Raw genomic sequence first — 13643 nt, 5'->3', positions numbered from 1 at the left:
AGGCGGGGGGCTGGGTGCGAGTCTGTGCGTGCGGCCGCCCTGGGGTGTCTGCCGGGTTTTGGAAGGAGGGGTGCATGTGCTGGAGGTGTAGACTGAGCCTGCTACCTCTCTGAGCTCTGGGCTTGTGCTGAAGCTTCTGGCTTTACCCAGGCATGTGCCCAGACTGGGGTCAGGTTTGGGCAAGGAGATGAGGCTGGCCAGGTGAGGGTGGGCACCTGCTTTGCCTGGGGCCATGTACTATGTCCCAGGCACGCACATGCTGGAGCCCTCGTTAGACTCATTTGTACACGGAAGGAAATGAGGCCTGGTGGGCATGTGGGGAGTATTTTGCCTCCATTACTCAGAATATCCCTTACCCCCGCCAGAGGCTTTGCATGCAGCCAGGGTGCGCCGGCAGCGGCACGCGCTAGGCTGGGCTGGGCTGGGCTGGGCGGGCCATCAGAGGAAGCAACATTCCTCCTGTGTGCCGACGGGCCCAGGCGGGCGCCGGCAGCTCCTGGCCCCGCCCTGTCGGCTCCCTCCGGTTTGCAGGAGTGATCCTGGCAGGGGGTGGCCCTTAGCTGGCACGGTGGAACTTTGTTGTGGCCTTAGGCAAGAGGCCTTTCTGCCAGCTTGGGTTTCCTCGCCTAAGCAGCAGGAGGGGTGCCGGAGACCCTGACTTGTGAGCTGGGACACACAGTTTTCTGCAACAAAACTCATTGCCCATTGATGACTTCACAGAGCCACCAATGGATGCTTTGGCTCAGAGAGGGTAACCTTCTCAGTTGGTCACAGCTGGAGGGGCTGGCTTAAAGGCCCAGTCTGAAGGGCGGCAGTGCTGGTGGCCACACCCTGCATGGGACCTTGTGCCCAGCCTGGGCCAGTTAACCAGGCCAGCTGTATGGTAATGGGCAGTTCGGCCACTCCCGCTTAACTCGGCCGAGTTAAGGCTGGCCCCAGCACCCCTTGCCGCACAGCCCTGGACAAAGCTGGCGGACAATGCCTGGTGATTCATCTTCCCTCTGGGCCCTTTGTCCGCCAGTGCTTGGCAGCCGCCCAGCAGAGGCCTTTGTCCCCGACCTGAGTGATTGAGACTTGGCTTCCCAAAGCCAACCTCCTCCGCCTGTCCCTCCACCCGAGCCTCAAAGTGGGCAGGCCTGGTGCTGTGTCAATAAGGGTGTGTGCCTCACCAGGTGCACAGGCAGGCTGCGGGAGCCAGTTACCTGGTGGGTGGGTGAGGTGCCTCACCTGGCTCGTGCCTCACAGCTGCCTGGGTGACCTTGGACCCAACTGTGAAGGTTGTGAAGTGAGGCTCCCACCAACTGCCACTCACACTGGGCACTTGAGCTTCACTCTGTGCACATGGGGAAACTGAGGCCCAAAGAAGCGTGGGGAGTAGGTGCGATTAAACTATAGCTTGGAAATTCCAGGATGCCCAGCCTCAAACCCGCCCCCCACCCTAGATGGTGGTGAAGTTCGCAGAGCTGCCTGCTCAAGGCTGTACTTTTCCTTCCAGACGTTCATTTTCACCGACGGGGAAGATGAAGCCCTGGCCAGGCACACGGGTGAGCCCTAGACTTTGGGAGGGAGGGCGCGCTGGCCTCAATGTGGAGCAAAAGCCTTCTCTTCTATTCTACCCTCGCCCCTGGGGCAGAGAGGTCAGGGGCAGCAGGGCTGGGAGGGCAGTTTACTCAACGGGTTTGCTCAATGCTCCGCCCCACCACTCGGGGCCCCCCAATTCTCATGCAAATGAGGCCCTTTCAGCCTCTGGGTCCCTTTGAGCCTACAAGCAGCAACAGGTGGCGGGTGCTGGGAAAAAGCTGCCTGAATGGGCAGGGGCGGGGCCACCCTGGAGAGGGGGTTGGGCTGGGTGGAGGGTCAACAGGCCTCTGCACTTGAATGGGGGAGGATGCTGTGGGGCCCATCTTGAACCGTGGGGGCTTTTATTGAACCCCTAGACTCTGGTGTGCCCCCACGGCTCTCTCTAAGCCAGCTCAAGCCCACTCACAGCCTCTCCCCTGCCTACAGGCAATGTGATCAACACCAACTGTTCAGCTGCCCACAGCCGCCAGGCTCTGTCCTGCAAGATGGCTGTGGAGTTCGACCGCTTCATAGAATCAGGGAGGAAGTGAGTGCTGGTCTTGGGCTGGGACCCCCAGGGAACGTCCCTACCACACCTGTGCCCTGGCACTATGCACCCTGGCCTGCCCTCCCTAATGGTCCTGCCTTGTCCTCAGGTGGTTCTGCCATGTGGATGATGACAACTACGTCAACCTGCGTGCCTTGCTGCGGCTGCTGGCCAGCTACCCCCACACACAGGACGTCTACATAGGCAAGCCCAGCCTGGACCGGCCCATCCAGGCCACTGAGCGGGTCAGCGAGAACAAGGTGGTATGTGCCCCGACCCCAGCCCTGCCCTGTGCTACACATGCCTATATGGGGGGATTGAAGGCACCCCAAAGCCTAGGTGTGGGGGAATCCCTGTCCCTGTTGAGTAGTAGCTGGTCTGACACCATTTCCCCCTCCCGTAGCGTCCTGTTCACTTCTGGTTTGCCACTGGTGGGGCTGGCTTCTGCATCAGTCGTGGCCTGGCACTGAAGATGAGCCCGTGGGCTAGGTGAGTGCCCAGCACAGATGAGGCCATTCTACTGGCCAGAGTGCCCCCAGGGTCTCACCCTGGGGCCTGGCTTGGTCCATCTTTCCAGCAGCTGGAGTCCTCAACCTTTAGCTGCTTCCTCCTTTCCTCCTCTCTGGGTTTCAGGAGGCAGCTGTGTTTACAGTGACACCCCTGAACTCCTAGTCTGACCTGCTAAGATCAGGCACCAAAGTGAGTTAGTACCCCAGGCAAGACTGGGCAGGATCCCTCCCTGCCCCCAGGAACACCTCCTCACAGAGAATCACCAGGCATCTGAGTTAGTGTAGAGGAGGGTACCATGGCCAGGGCTCGGGGAGAGGGAACTGCAGGCACAAGACCCCTGGTTAGGGACGTAGCATGGTCCGCACTGTGCTCCTCTGGGTATGTCCACCTCTTTCTGAGCCCAGCTCTCAGCAGGCAGCTCCCACTCTGCTCACTTCTGGCCCTTCTTCCTGCAGTGGGGGCCACTTCATGAGCACAGCAGAGCGCATCCGGCTGCCAGACGACTGCACCATCGGCTACATTGTGGAGGCCCTGCTGGGTGTGCCGCTCATCCGCAGTGGCCTCTTCCACTCCCACTTGGAGAACCTGCAGCAGGTGCCCACCTCTGAGCTGCATGAGCAGGTGCGCTATCCCTAGGGCCCCCAAATCCCTCTGCCAGGGTGGACACCATTCCTATTGTTTATCTTCAGCATGACGCACCTGCTCTGTTCCTCTCCGGCCTTTTCCTCAATCAGTAGATACTCTCTTGTGTGCGGTTGGCAACTATCAGCCCCAGCTGCAGTCCCTGCTTGGACTTTATTCTTGGGGTACACAGAGCAGGTGTCTCTTCTGGTCCAAGGGAGGGAGTAGGAAGAGTGAGGCAGGGCTGCTGCCTCCTTCGGAGCCACATGGCCAGTCTTGGGAAGAGCCTGGGGGTTGGGGCCCCCCCGGCATCACCTTGCCCCTTCCCTACAGGTGACCCTGAGCTATGGCATGTTTGAGAACAAGCGGAATGCTGTCCACATGAAGGGGCCTTTCTCAGTGGAGGCTGATCCATCCAGGTGAGGACAGAGGCTCAACATGGATGACCAGGGGTCTGGCAGAATTGGAGCCAGGCTTGACCATTAGAGGGGCCCCAGGAATCCCACACACTTGGGGTGGGCTAGGGTCCCCATTGGTGCTGTGGGTCTGCAAATGGTATCCAGTACCCCCACCCCACACAGACCGCACCCCCACTCTGTCCCAACAGGTTCCGTTCCATCCACTGCCACCTGTACCCGGACACACCCTGGTGTCCGCGCACCGCCATCTTCTAGCAGCCATGACAGAGACCCCGTCCCTGGGTGCCCCTGGTATCCAAAGGGCCCAGGGACCCCTGTTGGGCCACCCTGGCCTTGGCATTTGAGGCTCCCCCAGGGCTGTGCCTGTGTGTGTGTGTGTTTGTGTGTGTGTTGTATGCCCACCTGTATAGCAGACTGCTGGGCAGTGTGCTCTGCGGAGGTGGGAGAAGATGTCCCATGTCTGCCTTTCCAGGCTCCTAGGGCCAGTGGGCTCCAGCCCACACCGGGGAGGATCTGGATGTTGGAGGCCACTCGGAGGGCAGCTCTGTACTAAGTTGGGCTCTCTGGCAGTGTGGGGCTCAGGGCTGCTCCACGAGGATATGTGGGTGCTTTTCCCTTCCTCCTGAGCACAGACTCTGAGCCCTGGAATCCTGGCCCCTGCCTTGGAGCCCTCAGTAAGCTGTGTCATGGCTCCATGCAGAGGAGCTGGTTTGGGGGTGAACGGCCTAAGCTCTCTCTGGGCTGTGTCCCCAAAGCTGTGGCTCACAGTAAGGGTAGCCACTGCCACATCCAAGCATCCCATGAAGCCCACAGCAGCTGCCCAGTGGGAGAACAGTGGCTTCCCTCCCGGCCCCCCTGGGTAGGGGTCTTCTGGCGCCCTCACAGGTCTTCTCTTTGCCTCCCCGCATTCGGGTGAGTCAGAGTTGAGCATTTATCTCCTCTCAGAAGTCGAGAGAAAGTCGCCCACAGTGGGCGTGTCTGTAAATATTGTGACAGTATTTCTTTACTGTGCCATTTTTTGAAAGGGGGTGGGTAAAAAGTAGAGTGTTTCTGTTTTTTGGGGGAGGTGGGGAGGGCCTTATTTTATTTTCTGTGGACCAGAAAAACCAGAAGCCAAACTTGGGATCACCTTTGTTTTTAAAGCTAAAGTGGAAATGTCTAACCTCTGTATTTATTTGTTCCAGTATCTGGAATCTCTCCCTGCCCTCCCCACAATCAGCCATCGTCTCTGGGCCATCTTGGCTCACCTTTCCTGCGGGGGGTGTGTTTTGTGTTCTGTTTTTCTTTTTGCAAAGACATAGCTAGAAAAGCAAATGATAAGGGAAAAGTTCTCAGGGAATTGAAGTGTTGTTGCTATGGTGACGTCCTTTTGCTGTGAATAAAGGTGCTCTTTATGGCAACCCAGAGGTCCTGGTCTTGGCTGAAGTCGAGCCCCAGGTCCCAACTGAGGCTGAGGGCTCGCAGGTGAGTGGGAGGCTGACCTGGTTTGCACCACACGGGGTAGGTGGGTAGAAAACCCTCCATGCCAACCACTTTGGAAGGAAGCGTGGGATCATAACACCTTCTGACTGGTGCCTGAGAGGTGTGGCCAGCCTAGAGGCAAGTGGTCACTGGTAGGTGGTCACCGTGACCCCAGGAGAGCCAGGTCAGATCTGCAGGGGCTCTTGGTCCCCAGCCAGGGAAACAGCCCTCGGCCTGCTGTCCTGGCCCAGCCCAGGAGAGCCAGGTCAGATCTGCAGGGGCTATTGGTCCCCAGCCAGGGAAACAGCCCTCAGACTGCTGTCCTGGCCCAAGTGGGAGGGCAGACCAGCACTCCCTTGCAGGAGGAGCAGTGGCTGCTGTGGCCAGGACTGGGAGCTCTTTATCCAGTTTCATCCCATCACAACCCGCAGAGTCCACATCCTTGTCCCCTTATGCTGATGGGGACATGATTCGGAGCAGGTGACGCTCAAGGCCAGCCAGCCAGGCTGATGGAACGATGTGCTCAACCTCTGCGGCCTTGGGTACCTGCCTCCTACCAGGCCTCTCACCTGTAAGGTGGCGCGATGCCCGACTGACCTGACCGGCAGGCTGGGTGAAGTCTGTCAGGATGGACAATGCCCTGGTGGCCACTGCTGCAGTAGAGCCTGTAATAACCCCTAACTCAGCAGGTCCCAGAAGCCTCGTCTAAGATTCAGACCCTTCTTGTTTTTCTTTTTTTTGGAGAGGTTTTTGCTCAATCAAGCCTTGGAGTATAGACTGTGGAGGGGAGGGGCTGCTCTGCTCAGCCTCTAGCTGGGGAATCCCCTCCCCACCCCCTTCCTGGCAGCCCTGGGGCAGCCCTCACTTCCTCTTCTCTCAGAGCCGACACCTCTCTGGGGCTTGCACCAGCACAGCGGCTCGGCCTGCTGCTGCCCCCTGCAGGCACCTGCTCTGGCCACCTGCCGCCATCTGGGGCTCCAGGTCTCCCCTTCCTTCTGCCTCTACCCCTTAGATGAAGCACTCTGAAAAGCACCTCCCTCTGGGGTGCCCTTTCCTCCTCCCTGACCCATTGGAAGGAGACCAGGTGCTACTCCCTACCCTGCCAGACACGTGCTCACATGCTCTGCTCCCCCAAAAGGGTTTGGGAGGCCTCCTTTCTTCACAGCCCTGGTTGGTGACTGCTCTGGCTTTGGGGTGGCTAACCAGAACCTGGCACCATCTTGGCCTTGGACAGGTCTGAGTCAGCGGAGTGTGGTTTTCAAAGGCATCCTTGGCAGGGGTGGGGAGGAAGGGAAGCCCCTCACTATCACACTGCCTGACATCTGGGAACACCAGCTTGGCTGCATGTGTCCCACCCGGGCCAGGACAGCACAGTTAGGGCTGTCCCCTGGCTGGGACCTATAGCCTCCAGCAGATCCCTTTTCTCATGGACGGTGAAGAGCCATCTTCTGGACAAGGAAACTGAAGCTTCTGAGGTTTGGGGGAGGCACAGTGGAATAGGCTGTGGGCAGAGGCCATGAGCCTCCTTCCTGTTGGTGAGTCAGGCTTGGTGCCTTCTGCCCCAGCCCCCAATGCTACTTCCTGCAGCTGGCATGGCCTCCCCACAGAGCTGGTAGGCAGGGGGAGAGGTGTGGCTGGACTCAGTGGTCAGCCCTAGCTGGGGCAGGTGGAGTCCACATCAGTGTGGGAGTCCCCAGCTGCTCACAGCTGGTCCACATAGCCCAGCGTGTGTGTGTGTCTGTGGGGTGCTTGGGATAGCAGAGCAGAGGGGCAGGGAGCAGGGTAGGGAGGAATCTGCCCCTCCTGGAGCCTCAACCTTGCCATCTGAGTAATGGGCAGGAACTTAAATGAGGCCGGGAGGAACAAGAGCAGAGAACAGACTGGTGCCCTTGGAATTCTTAACTCTTCCAAAGGAGAAGCTGAGCCAGGGAAGTTCCTGGCCCCTGAGAAGGGCAAGCAGGTCCAGTCCACCACCTGCAATGCTGTGAGGAAGGGGACCTTCCCACCTAAAAGGTGAGTCCCTGGACTGGAGAAGCATATTCATTTATGGAGACAGCTACGGCCTGGAGACACCTGCAACCCACAGACCTGCCAGTGGGATCACTCTCAACCCCCACACTGGGCTAGGGCTAGTCAGAAAAGTCCCCCAGCCCTGCCCAGCCAGGTGCCCCTCCCAAACTGCCGATCGTTTGTGGGGCTTTCAAGAATGAAAAGTAAAACTGCAACTGTGGGCTGCTGGGTACTGGGTGAGCCAGGCAGAGCCCAGCCCCCACTTCGCTTCCTGAGTGCTGAGCCAGGTCTGGGAGAGGGCTGCCAGTGGGGCCCGCCCTCCTCACTTTAAACATACTTCCCTTCCCCTGGGGTCATCAGGGCCAACTTCCTGGAAGAGGCCACTAAGCTGGAATAGGAAAGTGATGCAAAGGAGAGGGAGTAGGGGTGGGGGCATTCCAGGTCCCCACAACCCTAGAAAGGGTGCAGAGGTCTGGAAGGCTGGGAGTAGAATGGGCAAAGCCTGGTCTCCGTGACCCGCCGTCCCCTCCTCCCCCCCGCCCCCATGCCCAACCTGGCCCAAAGACTTTCAGGCCTCCAGGGCTATCCACAGATTCTGGGGTCCCAGAGAACAGCCTGCTGGGTGGCGTCAGTCAATCCTATTCTCTCTTGGCAGGGGCCAGGACTGGGCCCATTTTTTTTTTTTGTCTGTCAGACCAGCTGCCCAATCCTCTTTCCATTTCAGCCTTGTTAAACATCCTTGTAAAGGGTGGGAGCCCCACTTTCTGAGCACAGGGATGGACACACGAGCAGGCACTCATACACCCCAGGATGGACCTAGGGGCTCCTCGTCTCAGCCCCTGCACCTAAAGGTTGCCCAGATGTCAGCACGCTGTCTGGGGGCTTAGAGCTGTGGCTGCTCCCTCTGTGTCCCCACTTCTGCCCCTGCCTGGGCCTCTGGGACAGTCCTTGGGCACTGGCTGATGGCTTCTCTCCCAGTCCGAATCCCACCTTTCTTGGGACATTCCCTGAATCCGGAGGTGCCGCCCCTACTGGCTCCTCTGGGGTGGGAGGCGGGGAAGAGGCCTCTGCAGTCTCGTGCTTGCTGCTCAAAGTTCGTGCACAGAGATTTAACAGCATTACCGATATCTGATTCACACGGCAGCGGGTATGTCAAGTCAAGCTTGAACTAGCCGCTACAGGAAGTCCGAGGCCGCCTCTCACCATAGTCCACACCCTCAGCTGAGTGGCCACCACCTCCTGTTGACACCTCTGGGCACTTGGGGGCATGCAGATTCGTGTCTGCCCCACTCGCTCCTCCTCTGAGGACCCTGCGCCCCCTGCTGGGCATTTGCCTCCATGCCTCACTGCTGGAGCTGCTCTCAAGGATCCTTTCCTCCTTCATGCCCCTGTCCCAGAGCAGGTCACCTGCTGCCCAGGGAGACGTACGCCCCCATCACATGGCCACTCTCTCCCACGCTGCCCCTGCTCCCATTATGGTGTCCACTATCCTTCCCACACCCTTGGTCTCTCCTCCTTAGCGGCTCGGCTTCCTCCCTCATCCCCCCCCACCCACACACACACACACACACACACACACACGGGCACTCTCCAGGGCACTCTCCAGGCCTTGTCTGTCCCAGGCTTTGCCCTCTGCCCTTCCTGACTCCTACACCCAGTCTATTTCCTCCCATACCCGGCTCCAATGACCCTTCCACCTTCCTGGGCTTCCTCTGCTTGGCTTGTCTGCCCAAGAGTGGAATCTCAGGGTCAAGCATGGCTCCCTTGACCTGTCTTGTTCAATATCCCTGCTCCAAGTTTGTCGCTGTGGCCCGGTTCCACCGAGTGCTCCCTCCCCTGCACCTGCACTCACACCCAGGCTGCTGAGCGCCGTGAACACGCTGGAGAAAAACCTCTTCGTTCCCTGGCATTCTCACTTTGAGTTCCAGACCATGGACCTCAGGGAGCCTTTGAGAACAAGGACAGAGACACTCTCTGAGCCTCCATTAGCAATGTAGCCCTGTCCCTACGGAACTCAGGGACACTTTTTTTTTTCCCTTGCCAGAGAGTGACAGAGAGGGAGAAAGTGTTCCCAGTAGGGTGTGGTCTACAATCCCTTCACTTATCCATCCTGTGGGGATTTGGGGTATGTATGCTGTTTTACCAAAGGGTCAGGATTATGAACCACGAGGCTACAGGGCCAGCTCCCCAGAGACACTGCTGGTCCTTGGAACTGGAAGCTGGTGTTTCGTTTTGCTCATAGGCACATATACTCACTAGAGAGAGCAAGAAACAGAGCGAAAGTGAGAAAGTTTCCCCCTGGAGGGTGGCCATGCCACAGTTTGATTCCTTCTTTATTCTCCTCCTGGGATGTCGGGCACACACGCGCACAACACACCTGGTGTGATTTTCAAGCTGCCAGGTCCGGGACTCAAACCATGGTTAGCCCTGTGGAAGTCCAACACCTTAATCACTATACCAACTGCTGGGCCCTGTAAGTTTTTTTTTTAATTTATTTTTTTTAATTTTATTTATTTATCTATTTATTTCAATTTGACCAGAGAGAGACACACAGAGAGAGAAAGTGAGAAAGCAAGCTACCAGGTCTGGGACTCAAACCATGGTCAGCCATGTGGGAATGTCCAGCACCTTAATCACCACGCCACCTGCTGGCTCCCCTGTAAGTTGGTTTTAAGGAAGTCAAATTTGCAGTGATTTGGTACAGCACCAGTGGGGACCACCTCCCATAGCCTCTTCTCAGCTACTATCAGTATTTTATTTTCAGGCAGGATTTTTTCTGTTTGGAAATCGCACCTGGCCCCAAACCCACCCCTGCCTGCTGACATCGTACCCGGGTCTCTTCTCAAGCAGCACCCTGCCTTACATGCTGTCATCTGCTGGTTGATTTTGTTTTCTCTTCCCCTTCTCCCAGTGGGGCTCGAGCCCTGTGAGGACAGCTCTTTCCTGCTGGCTGCACCCCAGTGCATAGAATAGCCTTAGACTAGAAAACACCCCAGGGAGGGCGGATGAATGGATGCCACCCCCAGTTCAGAACCAGGATGCTGTGCTTTCACTCCTTGATAAGGGGTTGGAGACTGGCAGCTGTGTCAGGTCTTTCTCTCAAGGCCCCTGGCTCTCACTCGAAGCCTGGTGTGTTCTTGCCTTTTGGGCTCATAGGCCCAAAGATTCCCCCTAGTTCACTCACCTTATCACGTGACACCCTGGAGCTTCTAAGGCTTTCACTCGGGAGCTCAGCATCCTTCCTTCAGAGCTTGCCCTTTTTTGGGCCCCTTTCCTGGAGCAGCCACAATCAAACGGAAGCATCTGGCAAGCCTGCTGGTGTGTTCTGGGGGCAGGAGAGGAACCTCTGCCCAGCAGTGTCCCCCAGGTGCCCATAGGTACCCTGAGAGCCTCGTGTCTTTGCTGGGTCTAGCAGCTCCCTGGCCCACCTGTACTCTAGGCCTGCGCACCAGGTGTGGGAGACAAATGCCTATGGTCAAAGGGGCCCGCCGTCTCCTCGTAGGTGGGTGCTGGTGCGCACCAAGCAGGTCAGGGCAGCTACATGCCAAGTGGCCTTGGACAGCTGCTGCACCTTCCTCAGACCATTTCTCTGATCCAAGTACACTCATACCTCCTGCAACATGGGTGCAGGGTCTCATGACAATGTGGGCCCTGTGGGCCTTCAGGAGGGACACCAGAGAGACCCCCAATCATCAGGGAGCCCAGGAACCTTCTGCCCCCCAAGTGTGGCAACTAGGAGGGACTGCAGTGGGGGCTCAGGAAAGGCCCAGCTGGGAACCCACTGCTGCAATGGGCCAGGTGCTGGCAACTCCCACCTCTCCTAGGAGCAAGAGGGGCCTCTGCACAGCAATCCCCGTCCCCTCTGCCTGCAGTGCATGTGCAGACTGCAGAATGAGGCTTTTACCACACCTGGGGGGCCACCACTCCCTGCCTCAAAACCCAGATCTACTGCAGCACTCTAGACCAGGCCCACTCTCGCAGCCTAGTTGACCCCTCCCCTCCCCCCTGGACTTCTGCTCTGGTCCTCACCCTGATCCCAGGCTGAACGCATGGCCACCCTGTCCATAACCCAGGGCCAGACACTCTAGAACCGCCCAACTTGGATGGGAGCCAAAAGAACTCAGGGCAAGAGGCCTCTTCTTTAAAATTTGTTTATTTTAAAACATGAAATCCAAGCTGAATAGAAACCACAGAAATTACATTGACAAGATTTTAGTATTTGCCAAGAAAAATAAAGCCCCCAAAGAAATAAAAATCAAACCCCCAAACTCAGTTTTAAAAAACAAAAACAAATACACAGCGACAGTACATACAGCCATGGCCCTACGGAGGTTGAAGGGGGAAATGCAAAATGGTCCAGGCCTCAGTTCACCGCTCAGATGTTAAATCACACTTTGGGGGGGGGCTAGGGGAGGAGGTAAAATGTGCGGGCCTGGAGGGGAGATAAACTGGGAGGTTGATAGTCTTAACAAAATTATATATATATATATTATATATAACAAATATAAAGTGGTACGGTACACAACCATTATGGTTAAACACAAAAAAGATCCCCCACAAAGGTCCTGGTCCCCTGCCTGCCCACCCATCTGGGGCCCAGGGGCTGCTAACTAACACCCCCTCCTGGGGCTGGGCAGAGATGGGACCCAGGGTTGGAGGGAGGGAGGGAAATGGAGCTTGGAATGGGAATTGCATAGTGAGATGGGTGGGTGGGCATGGCGGGGGGGGCTCCCCCCAGCCAGTCCCTTTCACTACCCAAACCTTGCAATGCCATGTGGGGGGTGAGGGTAGTGGGATAGCCCAGGGAGCAGCCTCCTGCTGAGCCCCATCAGCTCCACGTCCCAGCTGGACCCTCCGTCTGGCCTGGCCTTTTAGGGACCAGCCAACCCTGGGCCCTGTAAGGTTCCATGCCCCCAGGTTCTCTTCCATCCTGTGACCTCCCTATCCCCCAAGTGGCCAAGGGCACTCTCCCAGTGCCAGATGCTGCAGAGCCCAAGGCAGCAAGGCCCACCGGTGCAGGGTGGGAGCGGTGCTGGCCGCAGCTGGCCACCCCCAACAGGTGTAGGGAGGTGCTGGGGTGAGGGGTAGTCAGGGAGGTGGCACCAAAAACTTTGAACAAAAAGAAAACAATGGCGGGAGGGGTGTAAACCCTTTTTTATTTCCCCCCATCTTCCTGGCTTCAACCTCGGTGAGTACAGTCACAGATGGGCACGCACGCACACGACGGTCAGATTCCCAAGACAGCACAGGGCTCGGCCTTGTCGGGCAGCACCCGCCTCTCATGCTATGTACATTCACCTTGTGGGCAGCTCGTGGCCATGAGCAGACTTTGTGCTTCTCAGCGGTGGCAGAGTGCATTGTGGGCACCTGGGCAGGGTGCCAGAGCCACCCTCCTGACCCACGGCCAGGAGAGCTCCCCTGGCAGGGTTGAGGAGGAAAGACTAGGCCCCATTAGGGGCCCAGAATGGCCAAGCAGGGCCTGAGGCGTGACACAGATGCCCAGGCTGAGAGCCCCAGGCCCAGACTCTCCTTGCTCTCGTCCCCTATCCTTTTGGTCCCAGATACCAGCATAAAGAAAGGGGGGGGTTGTGGAAGAAGGGCAGGGTGGAACCTCATCCCAGGGAAGGGGTGAGGGCATTTCTGGTACAGGTAGCTGCCCTGCTGCTCTGGGAGGAAGAGCCACACGTGTGTAAACTGCTGGGGCTGGCTGCCAGCTGCCCGCTCCCCACAGGGGCCCTTTCTCGAGGCCCTCTGGCAGCCCCGGGCCTGGGCACACAGGCCAGCGTCCGTGTTGACCCTTTGCCGTCTCAGCTGGCTGGGCTGAGGCCGGAGGGTCCTGATTTGTGGGGTGGCTCTACCCTCCACGGCAGGAAGCACAGCAAACATCGTACACTAAAGCCAAAAGCACCTTTAGGAAGCCTTGTTCCCGCTTCACAGGTAGGGAAAATGAGGCTGCGGGAACCTCAGTCCAAAGCTCGTGGGCTATGCATTCCCAAGGACATGGTACTCCTGGGGCAGCACCTGCCCAAAGAGGGGTCTCCAGGCCTGTGGGCTGCCTGTTGGCCTGCTGCCCCTCCTCAGCTGCACCCAAGGAAATGGCTCCCGCTGGCTGTCCTGGGCCTCCGCTCCAGCCTGGACCCAGGGCTGAACGCACTGGCTCTGGGTCAGCCAGGGCCCTGTGGAGGCTGGAGTGAGGTTAGTGGTTAGTCCCAAGAGGGGCAGCAGGGGCTAAGGGCACATTCACAGCCAGCTCAAGTCCAGCCCCCAGGCCAGACTCCGGGAACTGCGCCTATCCTGGATGGAAATGGAACCAAGGAGAGAACGGGGGGGCCAGGGCTCCCGCTCAGTCTGCAGCCCCAGCCTGCCCCAGAGATGACAAATGTGGTTAGTGCAAAAAACGAACCAGACGAAGCTGCCGAATCTTGGGTCGGGAGAGGGGGTTTGGCACCAAGAAAGTGGCCAGCACTGGGCCCCGAGGCGCCTGCTATCCACGGAGGGCTGAGCAGGTGCTGCAG

At 58.1% G+C, this 13643-nt stretch overlaps 1 protein-coding gene across 1 annotated transcript in view; it reads left to right on the top strand.

Moving 5' to 3' along the window:
* LFNG (LFNG O-fucosylpeptide 3-beta-N-acetylglucosaminyltransferase) overlaps positions 1-5061 on the top strand; it is a 17199-nt gene extending 12138 nt beyond the window's left edge. Inside the window, exons 5-11 of the mRNA XM_006167900.2 lie at positions 1496-1544; positions 2008-2107; positions 2217-2370; positions 2511-2596; positions 3073-3238; positions 3572-3657; positions 3846-5061. Of these exons, the coding sequence (XP_006167962.1) occupies positions 1496-1544; positions 2008-2107; positions 2217-2370; positions 2511-2596; positions 3073-3238; positions 3572-3657; positions 3846-3912 (708 nt within the window). The 3' untranslated portion in view covers positions 3913-5061. The remainder of the gene's footprint in view (positions 1-1495; positions 1545-2007; positions 2108-2216; positions 2371-2510; positions 2597-3072; positions 3239-3571; positions 3658-3845) is intronic.
* The last annotated feature ends 8582 nt before the right edge of the window (positions 5062-13643 follow it).

This window comes from Tupaia chinensis, unplaced genomic scaffold, assembly GCF_000334495.1.
Source record: "Tupaia chinensis unplaced genomic scaffold, TupChi_1.0 Scaffold145208_1, whole genome shotgun sequence".
Classification (NCBI taxonomy): Eukaryota; Metazoa; Chordata; class Mammalia; order Scandentia; family Tupaiidae; genus Tupaia; species Tupaia belangeri.
Note: the sequence above shows the minus strand (reverse complement) of the source record. Positions and strands in the feature narration are given on the sequence as shown.